The sequence below is a fragment of the Aptenodytes forsteri genome, unplaced genomic scaffold (genome assembly GCF_000699145.1).
Source record: "Aptenodytes forsteri isolate BGI_AS27 unplaced genomic scaffold, ASM69914v1 Scaffold65, whole genome shotgun sequence".
NCBI classification, from domain to species: domain Eukaryota; kingdom Metazoa; phylum Chordata; class Aves; order Sphenisciformes; family Spheniscidae; genus Aptenodytes; species Aptenodytes forsteri.
Genome location: NW_008795127.1, coordinates 1,805,055 through 1,817,927, shown reverse-complemented (window position 1 = coordinate 1,817,927; position 12,873 = coordinate 1,805,055). Strand labels below are relative to the sequence as shown.

Genomic DNA, 12,873 nt, shown 5'->3' with positions numbered 1-12,873 from the left:
GCTCTCAGCCCCCCTCCCCCCCCCCCCCCCCTCCTGGTAACCTGGATGCCAGTTATACTTCAGTGTCTGTTTTACTGATGCCTGCCTTGCACTAGAAGGTACAAGCTCTGTAGGTAACAGCTCTGCTTTTGATCATGCAGTAGAAACAGGATGGGAACTTGTGTTCTAAAGGATAAAATGAGAAGAAAGTGTTTGGACCTCAGTATTCCTCTGCTGTTTGAGATCTTTACAAAGTAGATGTTTACCTCTATATTTACATAAGGAGATTAAGCAAGGACTTCTCTGGTAGAAAGGAGAAAGTATTTGTTACTGTTTGGGGTAGATAGGAACACAGGCTCTGTGAGAAGCAGTCTTTAGAGTCTGCCTCTGTTGTAAAGTTCATGTTTGCTGATCTTTGGCTTCCTAAGGAAGCTAGAGGGTCAGTGAACTTAACGGGACAAACGTGTTCCCACCTAGCAAAGGTAGTTGCTGCTCACTCTATCTGGACTGATGCATTTGCAGTCTTTTAGCAGATGGTGGCAAAGCACAGGCCAACAGGAAAAGTGACACTTTAGCATGTTTCGTGTGCAGAAAAGATGAGAATGGATGGCAGGGAATGAAGAAAGAGGTGTTACGGAGGAAGCAGAAGAAATAAAAACTAGTAGGTGTAGAGAAACGCAAGAAGAATAGGGATGTTCGTAAAAAGAATAAATAAAACCCAAACAAAATAGGAAGAAAAGGGGTGTATAGGTGTGGGGGGTGGAGCTTCTAGACTCTAACAGAGAATATAGAACACAACAGCATTAAGTCTGCCTTCCTTGGTGTAGGTCTGAAATGATGCAAAAATAATCAGTGGCTCTGCTAGAATCTTCCAAAGAGCATCTTGATCACCTAACAACAAGTCTGCTTGCATCAGTCTTGTGAAACAGGAAGGAAAACCAGAGTGCAAGGGAATGAAAAGCAAGTAGCACAAGGCAGAAATCCCTGCTGGACCAGTACATAGCATGTGCTGACTTTTTTAGTCTATAGCAGGGAACAAAGTTCTAGTATTTTTAAATAAGCCTGATAAATATTTAAAATAGGAAAGTTTTGCTTTTCAGTCTCTTGCTACCTCTGAGTTGCTGGCATTGCCTTATTTGGCCGACTGCCCCTTTTTGGATAGGGGCTTTTGTGCTGTATCTTATTCTATCAAAGTCCCTGACCTGGGTACACCAGGCATGTCTTGCAACTTTGTCCTTCCAGTCCCATCCTATAGTCTGAGAATGCTGCAGAACTTGTCCAGAAGCTGAGAGGATTTAAGGTGGATACTGCACTGTCCACTCTGCATAGGATTGTCATACACATATAGCTAGAACACATTATCCATGCTGTGTTTTCAGACTCTTTTACTTTTTTCTAACAGTGTGTGATTCTGTGCCATGGCGCTCGGATAGGATTCTTTCAAGGGGATATCAGACTACTTATGGATGACCTAAAAACACTGCAGCCAACTGTATTTCCTGTAGTACCAAGACTGTTGAACAGAATGTTTGATAAGGTAAGCCTACAGGCGTGAGTCTAGACCTGCGCAGGGTTTGAAGAGACTTTATGAAGTCTGTGCTGACATGGTAGGAGAAACTGTTGTGCTCTGGGATGTTAAATTGGCATGCTAACAAATTGGTCTGTCTCTTTCTAAAAGAGAGCTAAAAGTGCAGGAGTAGTACTGGCTGTATTAAAACACTTTCAGGCAGCAAATACTACTGTTGAAAAGCCTGACTAGGAGACTTTGTTCTTTCTAGCTTGATTAGTGACTTAATAACTTGCTCAGAGCAAAACAGTAAGTCCAGTCTACAACATGAATATGAGGCTTAGCATCTGCATGCCATGCTTTTAGCATCTGACTCATGGAGTGGAATTTGCAAACCAAGGTCAGGTGTTTGCCTATGTTTGTATGGACAGATAAAAATTTCTATGTAGCAGCCAGCATGTTCTAGCAGGGAGAACTATAAACCAGCCAGTCTGGAGTGCTGGGGAGAGCGAGTGTCAGCAGCCCCAGTCACTCCTGTGCTTGCCTGCTCAGGGTCATCTGAGATGGGAATTCAGAAGTAGATTCCTTCTTGAACTTAAGATTTTTAAATCATCCTTTTTCATGTGGATGACTGACTCTTCTTAGGATACAGCCGGAGGAGTTGAAGGATACAACAAGGAGTCCTGTGACCGCTAAAGAAATGACAGACCTGTCTATGCTGTCTTAGCTAGGACACTGCTCTAATCATGAGACTAGAGGAACAGCAAGTAATACAAGGTTCTGTTTGGCCCCAGGAACAAATATTGCAACTCTGATACATTTGGAGGGAAGGAAATTCTAAGCACTGCCTGTAGTGCTTAAAACTTAGCCCCTCGTTCTGCTTATGCGTTCTGTACTGGCATTTGAAAAACGGAGCCAAAGCCTGGGACTCTTCTTTCATGATGTTGTCTTGCTTGTTGACTCTGGTGCCCTGAGGATTTCACGCTTCTGTGGCACTGTTTCAACCTCACCCAGCCTTGCAGTAACCTAGCATGTGAAGTTAAGTGGGAAATGGGGCCGAGGGGGTGACATGACACGGACTGCTGAAGAGCTGCTGGGTCTGTCTCTTTCCAAGCAAATATGCTAATCTGTAGTCTGCTGTTGAGTCTGCTCTGACTTGCTGAAAACAACCAGAAGGAGCCTTTGAAAAGTGATCTAAAAAGCAAGTTTATATATGCAAGACAGATCTCTGGTATTTCAGAAGGGACCTGCATCTTCTCAGAAAACCCTGTGTTACTTTACATATTATGATGGTGTGCTGTTTAGAATATGCTGAGGATTATACTTAATTCAGCTTTTGATCAAACTGGAATAGAAAAGTAAAACATCCACTTCTATTCATACATTTTAATGAAGAAACTATGCACTGAAAAAGCATAACACAGTTTGGGAAACAAGAAGTAGTTAAGTGCTAATTTTGGTGGACGTCTCTTGAACTAAGGTAAATAGGCCAAAATCAAAATCCACAAATATTTCTTACCAGAATTAAGATGCTTACCCTTAAAGGTTGTTTAATTTATTTGGTTTTCACTGTTAAGAGTCTCTATGCATGCTTCTGTAAGAAAGGGAATGGTAGTCTGTCAGGCTTCTAACCACAATCACTTTTCTTAATAGATTTTTGGACAGGCAGATACTTCATTAAAGAGGTGGATCCTGGATTTTGCTTCCAAGAGGAAAGAAGCAGAACTCAGAAGTGGTATAGTTAGAAATAACAGTTTCTGGGATAAAGTCATCTTCCGTAAAATACAGGTATGCTTGACAGCTTCTGAGTCTAAGCGTCTTTGTATGGTGGATATTGGAACTTTTTTATTATGTTACTTATTTGCTCACGATTATTTTGAGAACAGAGCTCCAAATGTGCTTACTGTGTTACAGAACAGCAGTTTGACATGTGTTTTCAATATTGGAAGTGTGCAGCATCATTATATATTGTATCTACTTACTAGTTTATAGGCATCAGTTTGCAATTACTGAGTTTCATATGAATGGTTATGATCTGGTATGACTTTCATCACTGATTAAAGACTATCTGGCTACTCATAATGAAAAACAAAACTGTCTTATTTCTAACTTCATTTTTCAATTCCCTTTGTTCTAATAATATCAGCTAACTGTATTGGGGAGGTTTCTCTAAAACAGTCTGGTGCTTGTCTCTTACCACTTTGAAAGCAAACACTGTCCTTCTGAAGGAGGAATGCTAAATGTGACTTAGTGTCACCTGTAGCCCCTACTGTCTCCTCACTGTTGGTCACTAGTAAGTTATGCCTGCTACTATATCTGGCACTCACTTGCTACGGCCCTAACCTTGGCTGTACAACATGCCCCTGTGGCTGCTTTTTATAGCATTCAGGATGTATGAGAAGCTGATAGAAGGCAGTTAAAAATAGTCACTGCTGTAAGGCCACAACTTAAGCTCTTTTAGACTTTTGGCCGAGTGTGCATTGCAGTGACACTACGGCATAGACTTTGTAGATACTGTATGTTTGAGATACTGTTTCTTCCAGCTATTAATGAGATTTAAAACACTGCAGGAAAGACAGCTTGCAATAGGATATATATCTATAATATCTAACATTTGTGGGTGGCACTGTAGGTGAACAGTGGCTGAGGGTGGGATGGAAAAAGACTCTGGAAACTTCTCTAAAATGCTTTTGGTGTCCACAGTATCTTGTGTCTGTTGTAGGCAAGTTTGGGAGGAAAAGTAAGGCTCATGGTCACAGGAGCAGCACCTGTATCTGCAAGTGTACTGACCTTCCTGAGAACAGCTCTTGGCTGTCAGGTGAGTTTCCTGGCCTTGATCCTAAAACATAAAGATTTTACTACCTCATTCCAGCTTTGTTAGAGTATTTCTAGTAGTCTGATTATATGGTTAACTCTTTCTGGCATTCTTCTTGGAGACTACATAAGTGTGTACTCCTTTCCAGAGTTTCTCTCTGTCCCCTGAGATTTCTGTATTCATCCCAAAGTCCTTATAACTGAAGTAACTAGCCGAACTGTCTTAAGGGAAAGACTTTTGGGGGCTGCTGTAAGCAATAATTAATGTTCTTGGATTAAGTTTCTGGGACTTGCCTTGCTTACAGAAATATTCATAACTACTGTAGAGAATCTAATCGACGTGATGATACTGTAGTGTTGCTGCTTTGAAGACGAGACTGGGGAGAATCAGATTGCACTCATTGCATTTATCTTCAGAGCCTCTTCAAAGTATATGCTTTTTGAGGTAAAATCTGAGTAACAATGGCACAGGATGGAACAAATGCGTGAAATAAATTTCAAGGATAGAAAAGACTCAAATGTCAGGCTTCTGTGACTTCTTGAAGTTCTTCAGTAGTGTGCTGGTGTAGCAATGCATTCTGCTCAGAAAAGGGAAGCCTGTCTTGTATACAATAATCATAGAGCTGTGATGGAGTATAGGGATTCCATTCCTAGCTGTCTTGGACAAACCTGTCCTTAAATTATGTGAATGAAGTCATTGCTAGTGCCACTGTTCTTAGTTTCTTCCTCTTGCTCCCTCTGTTGCTTTCTGTTTTGATCTATACAGGTGTCACGCTGAGGTGTGAAATTGAGTGAAACTTTCAGTAAATAGTGGAACTGAAGGTGGAATATTAGCACTTAAAATTGTGTATTGTGATAAAACTCTAATATAGTGATATTCTTTTTAGAAGGTGCTGGGGATTTTGCTAAACTCAAATTTAAACAACCAGAAAAAGCAGCAAAATATTAATTTCATTTTAATGAAGAAACTGTATGTTGAAAAGTAAGAATTTTAAATAATTTTTTGGTTTCACATCCTAGTTCTATGAAGGTTATGGACAGACAGAATGCACAGCTGGATGCTCACTGTCGCTGCCTGGCGACTGGACAGCAGGTATGGTGTTTAATGGTCTGCCTGTCTGTTAAATTTCAGGATGCTATAGAGGTCCCTGATCACATTATTTAGTCTTCAGTACATCTATCATGAAGCATAAGATTCTGTTTTTCTTCAAGTGAAGTAAAAAAGTTTTGAAGAGAGCCCTTGAAGTTTCTACCCCTAAATAGCTAGGAATGTTCAGTAATCCAAACTTTTAATAGGCTTTGTCCTTGTAAGCTGAAGTGGATTTAGGAGAGGGGAGGTCATAGTATCAACCCTTGTAACTTTTACAGAATAGGAATCTGCTGTGTATAAACACGGTGCTGGAAATTTAAATGGCTTTTTTTTTGTGTTGGAACAAACAGTCTGCGTTTCTGTCAGCTGTTAATCTCTAGCTCTCTAACTGAAATAATACTGATAATTGAAACTATAGTGGGACTTTTGCTACTTAACATGTCTATAGAGTGAGGATACTGATCATGAGAAAAGTAAGCCCAAGTACATGGTTCAGCTTGTAACAGTGTAGGGGTATCTGAGAATTTAATGTTTCAGTCCCAGCAAATTTAAACTATTACTGTACTGGTATTGGTGTAGTACATTACCAGAAATAAATTTTCCATCTCTTTTACATTAGCATGTAACCAGCTTGTTTTAAGAACCTGACTAAAAAGCAGTTTAGGCTATTGAAGTGTTACTCTATTTAATAGGTCATGTTGGAGCACCCATGCCATGCAGTATCATCAAGCTTGTTGATGTACAAGAAATGAACTACTTGGCTGCCAGGGGAGAGGGTGAGGTAAGTAATTTCAAAAGGTCAATATGAGCCTCTTACGAAGTCTTGGACAATGGTTTTTGTTCCTGAAATAACAAGTAACTGTCTGAGTTTAGTGAAGGTGCTAAACATGGCCTGCTACCTAAAATCAGACACCTGCCTTGCCTGCATGCAATGTTAGCTAATGATTCACAGAAGCGAAACAGAAAATAGTGTATTGGAGGGGAGAAAAAGCTGCTTATTGTGGGATAACAAATTACTATGTATTTATGGTTGTATGACCAACATGCCATCTTCCAGCTGTGGGATAGCTGAGAAGCTAGCTATCTCATACTGCATTTATCCTTCAGAAAAATGCTAGCAGAGGGCTTCCTCCCTCCCTGCCCCTACTGCCAAGTGCTAGAGAACAGCTGATGCATGTAGCTTGTTACCCAGCTTGTGATGTGTGAGATGAGGTCATTTAAAGTGGCTGGAACACCATTAAGAGAAATGGAGATAAAATGCCATGAAGGCTGCTAATGATTTGTGACAACTGCCTGCATGTTCTTCTGAACCTTTTTTGCAGCCTGCCCAAACTGAACATGTATGTCTTATAAATTGTACTTTGAGGACTCAGCTTTGTATGTAATGCTATATGCTGTCGTCTTCAATATTTTTTTCCAAGTAAAATATATACAGCTTGAACTATGTGTATAGACTTTGAACAGATGTCCATGTAGTGATTGATCCCCCCCAAACCCTGAAAGCAAATTAACTGTGGTGTCTTTCATATGCTTTTGAGAGGTGTTGGGGGGTAAGAAATGGATAAATAAAAAGTAGCTTAAGCAAGTAACTAATTTGTGACTGCAAACAATATACAATCTTTATTTGTTTTGGTTGTAATTTGTATGAGACTAGAGACAAATCATTGGGCTTTAATTCCCAGAAATACTTAAGGATTTACTTGGGCTTGGTGGTGGGAAACTGTTTGCAAGTGGAGAGCAATGTCAAGATTCTTTCCCGTCTTGCATATGACCCCATGTTTAGTCTTCAACAGCAATTTTTGCTGCTTTAAATATGCTTTTAAAGCTTGATCTGCTAGAGGAGCTGAGTATAAAATTGTCATAATGAGAAACAGTTAAGTAGTTTTTTTAAAAAACTTCTAAAAAGTTTTGCTTGTGCTTGCTGTGAAAGTTTGCTGCGTTAGGAGTTACTTTGGACTTGAATATGGTATCCCCTTAATATATCAGGTACCATCTTAGTCTTTCAGTCCAAACTTCCTCAGTGTGAACTGTTCTGAATTTAACAAATAAGTGTTGTAACTTGTTTCACAGAACTGAAGCCCATGGCTATAGAATCGGCTCTCATTATCCTTTTCCTAAAATAGACCTTCCTCCTCACTGTCTGTCTGCTCTTCACCTGCATTAAATGCTCCTAGTCCTCCTTTCTGAGAGTAAGCTTTCAATATTCTCTGTTCTGTCGGCCTCTCTTTTTTCACTTTTGCCAGTTATCCATGCTCAGGAAGGATAAATTTGTGAATAGAATTATATATGCTCATATGCAGATGAGGTCTTGGTGCCAGTTAGCAGGATACAGATAAATGGTTTGCTGTCTCTACTGGGAAAAGCTGTTGCCTGCTGCCATCCTGTGACTGTAGGAGCCATGAAAAATGAAATGTTTGATCAGTCAGCCTTTGACTTGACAGGGACAGAGTTCTCCTCTAGTCGTGTCCTTCCAGATAAGCTCTGTTTTATAGCAGAAATGTCTTGGTTCTTAAAACATGACCTTGGTTTGGTCACGAGTTTGGTACTGTCTCTACAAGGTCATCAGAACCCTTGCTAATACTCTGATCTCCCTCCTATTGATAATATCTCCTGTTCATTGTATTGTAGTTCACTAGCATGCCTATATTTTTGTGCTGAGGTAAGCACTGAAAATACTTGGGATGAGTTGTTCAAGAATTGGTCTCTGAACTATATTAATAACTTCTAGTCTGAGAATTGATATTAGTGCCTGAAGATTCTTTAGCCAGTTCCTTGCCCATTTTATAATTGTACTAATCCCCTAGACTAATAGTTGGCCTAGTATTTTATCAGCCCCTATTGATATTTATTATCCATTTGGCCTGGATTTTCTATCCCATTCTTCTAGATTTGTTCTAGAGTCCTGATACTATTGTCCAAACCAGACCCTTCTTACTGTCTCCTGTCATCCATGCATGCCAAGCCACTCCTAAGCTGGTGTGATGGTTGGAATCCTTTGTTGCTTCTGAGGACTCTTGTGTAGAACTTTCAGGGTTTTTGGACTCCTGATTCCCCAACAATTGTGTGCAGCGGACATCTTTAAGTTTTGCTTCAGTGTTGTTTATCTTGCCTATTTCTTTGTCCTCATTTCTAAGGAGGCATTTTATTGTTCTTATCCTTAAATTACAAGAGTCCTGTCCTGTGTCCCCCCTCTCCCCACCAAAGAAAACTTACACAACCTTGGGTGTTACATTGAGAAGAAAATACTTAAATCTGGGATCATCTCTGGATACTTCAGGCTCTACTCCACGTTCCTGACTAGTTGCTTTACTTTTATGTTCTCTTACTGACAGGTACTCTACTAATTGTTTTAATTTAGCTTGTAAGGTCTGACCTGATTCTCTGGCAACCTCTTCACCTATAAACCTTTAATCTTGTTGGTCCTTTTCTCATACCTTGTAAGCATGTCTTTTGATCCTAATAATGCTCATGCATCCAGTTATATGCAGAGAAGTTGTTCTGAGTTTTCTACTTGGTACACAAATCCAGACAACCTTCAATTTAAAGAAATTTAAGGTTTCCGTTATGGAGAAATCTTGAGTGTTCTAAGCCCTAAGGTATTAACTGGTTTACTCTTGGACAACAAACGTGATTGCTTGATATACAGCTTTTCATCACTAGTTTTAGCACAATGCCCCTGCTGCTTACCAAAGCTGAAACGAACATGTTGCCAGGCTGAGGGGTAATATTTCTGGATCCAGCAGAATTTCTTCAGACAAATAAAAATAAATTTCCTCTGATAAACTCAGATTCTTTAAATAGCAGGTAGGAACACTGCTGCTAGACTGGAAGAGAACAGATGCTTTCAATTGCTGCTTCTTATACTTTATACCAGCGGAAAACGTTAGGTCTCAAAAAAACCATGAGTAGAGATTTCTGTACTAATGCATAAACTTTATCTTCTCTTTTTAGTGGGGTTATTGAGAACCATTGGAGAAAGCATTCATTGCAAATAGTGTTTGTTAACTTCCCTTCATAGTAGCATACACTAACAAATGGCTGTTTTCAGGTGTGTGTGAAAGGGCCAAATGTATTTCGTGGCTATTTGAAAGACCCAGAAAAAACAGCAGAAGCTCTGGACAAAGATGGCTGGCTTCATACAGGAGATATTGGGAAATGGCTACCAGTAAGTTAACTTATATAGCTGAAATGTACTTCTGTAGTTATTAGCAGTAATTTAACAAATAAAATAGAAAATATTTGGTATTAAACACAATGAATTAGGTGAAAGACAAGTAATTTTAGGAGGAGGATGATTACTGTTGTAGATAAATCTGTGTGCCTGGGACTAAAAAAAAGTATTAGCAGTGCTGATCCTGAGACTTTCCCTAGTTTAGGTTAGCTGGGTGCAGAGCCTGTTGTCTTCTAACATTAGTTTGACAGTACTCTGGCTCTAGCACTATTTTACTGTACTACCCAATCTAACTAAACTGTCTTGGATCATTCACAGCATTTAAGTTTTTATTAAACCAGAATTCAGGCAATAGCACTTCTGGTCTGTTGTTGAAAACTTAACAAAGGTCGCACAGTAATATCTGAAGTTGAAATACATAGAAACAAACTCGTTTGTATGTTTTAATTCTGGTACATTATGTGATCTAGTGTGGCATGCTTAAGCTGTGTAGATTGGTTTTTCGCTTGAAGTGTCTCTTCTGAGTGGAAGTTACTTCTGTCAACAGAATGGTACATTGAAGATCATTGACCGGAAAAAACACATATTTAAACTAGCCCAGGGAGAGTACATAGCACCAGAGAAAATAGAAAATGTGTATCTGAGATGTGAAGCACTTGCTCAGGTGTTTGTCCATGGAGAGAGCTTGCAGGTAAGCATTCTTCAGGTAATTTTAAAAAAGAATGCAAGAGGAGACTGCAGAAAAGAGTCATCCTTTCTTCCCTCCCCCCACCCCAAACCTTGGGACTGAAATCTTAACTTTTTTTTTTAACATTACACATTTTGTTTCTGAATGCACTTTCAAACTCCAGCAGTTATATAACACGTTTCTGGATTTAGTTTCAGACCAGATAGTAGAGCTGGATTAACTTAACTGAGTATTAATGACTACGCAAGTTGTTAACAGTGTGCAGGGAACACAAAAAAACCAGCCCCAAGATGTCCAGGTTTTTGCAAGTGTAAACTGAAATGTGGGTTTTAACAAGAGTAATTCTCAAGTGCAAGCTTCTGAACTGCATTCCTGTGTTCAAGTAGCAGAAAGCTGCTGACTTTACAGCAGGATCAGAACGACTGTCCAAAACCTAACACTGACTAGTAAAAATGTGTAGGAACTACCGTGTTGACTTTAAAAAGAAAAAAAGAAAAAAAAAAACTTGACAAAAATTCCTTTTTAGGCCTTCTTAGTAGCTATTGTGGTACCTGATCCCGAGACTTTGCGCAACTGGGCCAAGAAAAAGGGATTTGAAGGCTCATACGAAGAGCTATGCAGAAACAAGGTGAGTCATACCTAACTAAACAGTTAGCTGTTCTGCATCAGCTGTTTCAAGCTATATAACGTATTCCTGTATCCACAGGACCTCAAAAACCACATTCTGGAAGATATGGTGAGGATTGGGAAAGAATCTGGTTTGAAGTCATTTGAACAGGTAAGATGCTAATGAGAACTGAACACCTAATTCTTTAAATTTCTCAATACCAGTATAATATTACTGCAGAAACTGGTTTTAATTTGCATCTGGAAAATCTTTCAAGTGATAGGCTTTGTTATGATGTCTGGGCAATCTTTTTAATAGCCTTGTCTATTCCAAGGAATGGAGGTTGGCTAGTAACTGTTTATTTTCCAGGTCAAAGACATTGTCATGCACACTGAAATGTTTTCTGTTGAAAACGGCCTGCTGACACCAACACTGAAGGCGAAGAGACCAGAACTGCGAAAATATTTCCAGTCACAGATAGAGGAACTCTATGCTAATGCCAAAATGTAACTGAGAATGGAATGAGGAAAGTGGCACGCGTCTGATGTCTACTGTTGGCCTTCGTATCTGTAATTTGACTACAGCAAACATAGGGAAGGAAACTGTGCAATCATTAACTTCTACAAAAATGGGTACTTGCCATAGGAACATTGAAGAAATGGAACACTGCCTTACTGTCAAGTTGTGTTGCATACTGTTTTTATGGTGACCTACAATTTCCAAAAAGAGCCTTAACTATAAATGGTAACTATATGTAAGTTATTTAAGACTTCCTTGGCCAAAAATGGGACACTCTCCTTCACCAAGGAGCTAAGGTTTTCTTATTGCCAGCATGTTTGCTGTCTGCAGTGTATTTTGCAGTTGTCAATTCCACAAAGGATTTGGCAGGTCTGAAAATGCCTCTAAGTATTTTGCATCCTCAGAAGGATTACTTAATCTGCTCAAAAAAACCCCAACCACCAAAAAGAACCTCTACAGTTGTATAGCTGGTATCACATCTTGCATTAGTCCTAATATTAACTGGGGCAAGGCATCTGAGTGTTTTTTCTCCCTTCTAGATCTGCAGCCAGTTCTGAGATGTACTTTTATAAGGTAGAAGTCAGAACTCCACACAAAGGAGACTGATGAATGCAAGTTCCTCAGAATAAGTCTCCATATGGTGGTTCTGCATGGAAAGTGTGGATGCAGTTAATTCAGCCAGTGTAGCCTTTGCTACATTAACACAAATCCAGAGTAATGTCAGCCCTGTCAACGAACAGATCCTAACTCTGGGAAGAACACTAGAGAGCTAAAAACAAAACCATTCAGGAAGCTGGGCTATGCTAACAGTCAGGTAAACATTGCACCTGTACTAGCCACTTGTTTCCCTGTAATGAGTGAGTATTTTAAAATGCATTTTTTTTAAAATGTGCCAGGTCCTCTATAAGCGGAAGAGCTTCTGACATAACCTGTCAGTTTTCTGTGCTTTATGTATGAGCCACTGAGTATTGTTCACTGAATAGCAAAATAGGTCAGGTAGAATGTTTTTGCCTGATGCTTTGCAGCAATTGGAAGTATTTAAATATGCCAACAGAACTGTGCGTTGGCACAGGATAGGTATTCGTTCAGGGATAAAAACCTAATTCCCAGATAAACTACAAAATAACTCGTTACCTTTTGTTTGAGAAATCAGCAGAAATAAGCCTTATTATAGCATAAGTCTTTTGCTATCCTTAACAGAGTTGGTTTTGCATTAGCATTCATTGCTGTTTTTTGAAAACATGGATATATGTAAAATAGAAGCACAAAAAGGTTTGCACTACGATTTGTGTGTGATTGTAATGCACTACTCTGTAGCATAATTTCATACATGTGTGCAATTGAGGTACACAAATCCAAGTCAACTGTTAGAGAAGTAGTTTGTTACATTGGAATTCAAATGTTTGCTTAGTGTTGGCTATTTCTATGTTTTATAAAACCAAAACAATTTTAAAAACCAATGAAGGAAACCAAAATAAATATTTCTGCATTTCAACTC

At 39.3% G+C, this 12,873-nt stretch overlaps 1 protein-coding gene across 1 annotated transcript in view; it reads left to right on the top strand.

Annotated features, from left to right (window-relative positions):
- Positions 1–12,873, top strand: part of ACSL1 (acyl-CoA synthetase long-chain family member 1) — a 32,701-nt gene extending 19,828 nt beyond the window's left edge. The window contains exons 11-20 of the mRNA XM_009277361.2: positions 1,382–1,516; positions 3,140–3,274; positions 4,209–4,304; positions 5,321–5,393; positions 6,083–6,171; positions 9,439–9,555; positions 10,109–10,252; positions 10,776–10,877; positions 10,956–11,027; positions 11,226–12,873. Of these exons, the coding sequence (XP_009275636.1) occupies positions 1,382–1,516; positions 3,140–3,274; positions 4,209–4,304; positions 5,321–5,393; positions 6,083–6,171; positions 9,439–9,555; positions 10,109–10,252; positions 10,776–10,877; positions 10,956–11,027; positions 11,226–11,366 (1,104 nt within the window). The 3' untranslated portion in view covers positions 11,367–12,873. The remainder of the gene's footprint in view (positions 1–1,381; positions 1,517–3,139; positions 3,275–4,208; positions 4,305–5,320; positions 5,394–6,082; positions 6,172–9,438; positions 9,556–10,108; positions 10,253–10,775; positions 10,878–10,955; positions 11,028–11,225) is intronic.